At 38.2% G+C, this 2500-nt stretch overlaps 1 protein-coding gene across 1 annotated transcript in view; it reads right to left on the reverse strand.

Annotated features, from left to right (window-relative positions):
* LOC134444440 (E3 ubiquitin-protein ligase TRIM47-like) overlaps positions 1-1139 on the reverse strand; it is a 3839-nt gene extending 2700 nt beyond the window's left edge. The window contains exon 1 of the mRNA XM_063193793.1: positions 503-1139. Coding sequence (XP_063049863.1) covers positions 503-1090 — 588 coding nt within the window. The 5' untranslated portion in view covers positions 1091-1139. The remainder of the gene's footprint in view (positions 1-502) is intronic.
* Between the last annotated feature and the right edge of the window lie 1361 nt (positions 1140-2500).

The raw sequence follows: 2500 nt of genomic DNA on the forward strand, positions 1-2500 counted from the left end.
GGCAGAACCTGTATGACAGGTAGGCTAGGGGGAGGGAGGTTGGCCTGGCAATGTTGTACAGAATGTTACATCTGAAATAATCTTTGGTTCTTCCTCTTAATGGGGCAGAGACAAATAATTACTAAACTTTAGATATAGGTTACATGTAAAGCCTCTGTACATGAACTTTGCAAAATGAATGCACATACAAAGTATTTCCACAGTCAAAAAACTTTAAAAGTAGGTATAAGTACACTCAGTACACTATCTTTTTCACTTCATGACAAGTGCACCAGGCTACACTGAAGTTGGCCAGTCAATGTTTTACAGAACGATAGACATTGGACCTTTTATCTAATACACACTCCCTTCTTCTCTTCCTCAAGGGGAAACTCATTCGAAATGGCATTTTAGTCAATCTTTAGAAGCCATGCAAAATCTCTAAAAAGTACACCTGTGCATAAAGAATAAAAACATAATCTAGGCATGAACTATAAAAAAGACGTGTGGCTCCTCATCTGACCTTTTTCTGACTCCATTCTGCCCTGGCTGTGATCGTGTCGTGGCCTTTATGATCGTCCATCGTACACAGATAGCAGATGCAACTCTGGTCGGTGCGGCAGAATATTTCCAAAGCCTTTTTGTGATGGGGGCAGATCCTCTCCTGTAGCTGGCCAGTGGCATCAGTCATGGTGTGATTTCTACCTGGATTAGCTTCATCATGAACTTTCAAATGAGTGTCACAGTAAGATACCAAACACTCCAGACAGGACTTGACAGCTTTGAGTTTTCTCCCGGTGCAAACGTCACAGGCCACATCTCCAGGTCCAGCAGCACATTCAACAGCAGCTGCAGTTTGTATTCTGCTCTTCCTCATTTGATCTACAAGCTCAGCAATAATAATATTCTTGTTTAAAACGGGTCTTGGAGTGAAAGTCTTTCTGCACTGGGGACAGCTGTAAACACCCTTCACGTCTTCCTCATTCCAGCAGTCTTCAATACAGCCCAAACAGAAATTGTGTCCACAATTGAGAGTCACCGGATCCTTCAAAAAGTCCAAACAAATAGGACACATGAAAATGTCCTCATTACTTGCCATCGCTGCAGCCATTTTCTATAGTCATTTCCGATAAAGTAAACGACGACAACAGCTCCTTGGGTGTGCAACCTTAGTTGTGTGTTCACCCGTGTCACTCCAAACTTCCTGGATGGGGAGTGGCGTGTTGTATCCATGGAGTACTGCTGCCCTCTAGTGGCCGTGTGTAATTACAGCAGCAGCAGCTTGGCTGCTGGTCTTCCTGAACTTCTCCAACATTTCAGCAATTATTATTATTATTAATTATTATTATTACATCTCCTTCCAAGTCACCCTGATCCCAATAGTCCTTAAAGCAACTCATACAAAAATGACATGTCATTAATTATGTATGAAATCATCATGTGTTAAATGAGTAGTATGATCTCCCCCCTTCTGGAAGACGTTTCCAAGCTAAATATAAACAGAATACAAGAATAAAATATAAACTCATTCTGTATCACTTCTCAATCGAATGAGAATAAAACAGCCCACATATACATCTGCATGGAAAACATACTTCCTTCAGTGCTACTCTGGAATATTCAAGGTTTTTAACCTGCAAGGTTCTTTGGGACTGCAGATGGAAATTAGCTATATAGCTATAATCTGGCACAAGCCATCTTTTTAATTCTGTAATCAATGTGTATTGTGCATGGTCCCTGTTGAACTAAACTAAATAAACTAAAACCAAACTCCCTTCTGGAAGGTTTTCACATATACATCTGCATGGAAAACATACTTCAATCAGTGCTACTCTGGAATATTCAAGGTTTTTAATGTATTGGACTGTGCTGCCCTCACAGCCTATGGACCCAGATGAAGGACTCTACACCACATTCCACATTATTACACAAATGACATTTTCTGCAGTTTTCCCAAATAATCAATAGATTATTATTTTAAAAAAATACTGTTAGCATTGGAAGGTTCATTTAAAAACTTTCTGATTGTACTTTAATTTCTGATGACTTGAAAATTATGCCGACTCTCATTTGTATTGATTAACCCTCAAGCGACCGGCCTGTTTTTGCGACTAATCTGACCGAGCGGGGTCATTTATGACCCCAAGGAGTTTACATAGAAATACCACTATATAAATTAGTTTTTGGGGTTCATTCAAATTTATTTACATCTTGCACATACTTGTCCCTCATCTAAAGCAAAAAAATGTGAATTTGAACATTTTATTGTTTTGCTAAAAATTAGTCAAACTTACATACGTATATGCTAAATATGATGTATGCCCTCATTTGCATATGTAAACATCAAAATACAAAAAACATCCAATACATTTTTTTCTTCTCTCATCTTCAGTAATCAACTGAGAAAGTTTCATGGTGATATCTATCATTTACATTTTTTAGCCTATTCACTTGTAGTAGTCTTACCATAATAATACAGTATATTTATGCTAATTATGGAAATTGCTCAAAGTGAAACTTT

Source organism: Engraulis encrasicolus, unplaced genomic scaffold, assembly GCF_034702125.1.
Source record: "Engraulis encrasicolus isolate BLACKSEA-1 unplaced genomic scaffold, IST_EnEncr_1.0 scaffold_56_np1212, whole genome shotgun sequence".
Taxonomy (NCBI): Eukaryota; Metazoa; Chordata; class Actinopteri; order Clupeiformes; family Engraulidae; genus Engraulis; species Engraulis encrasicolus.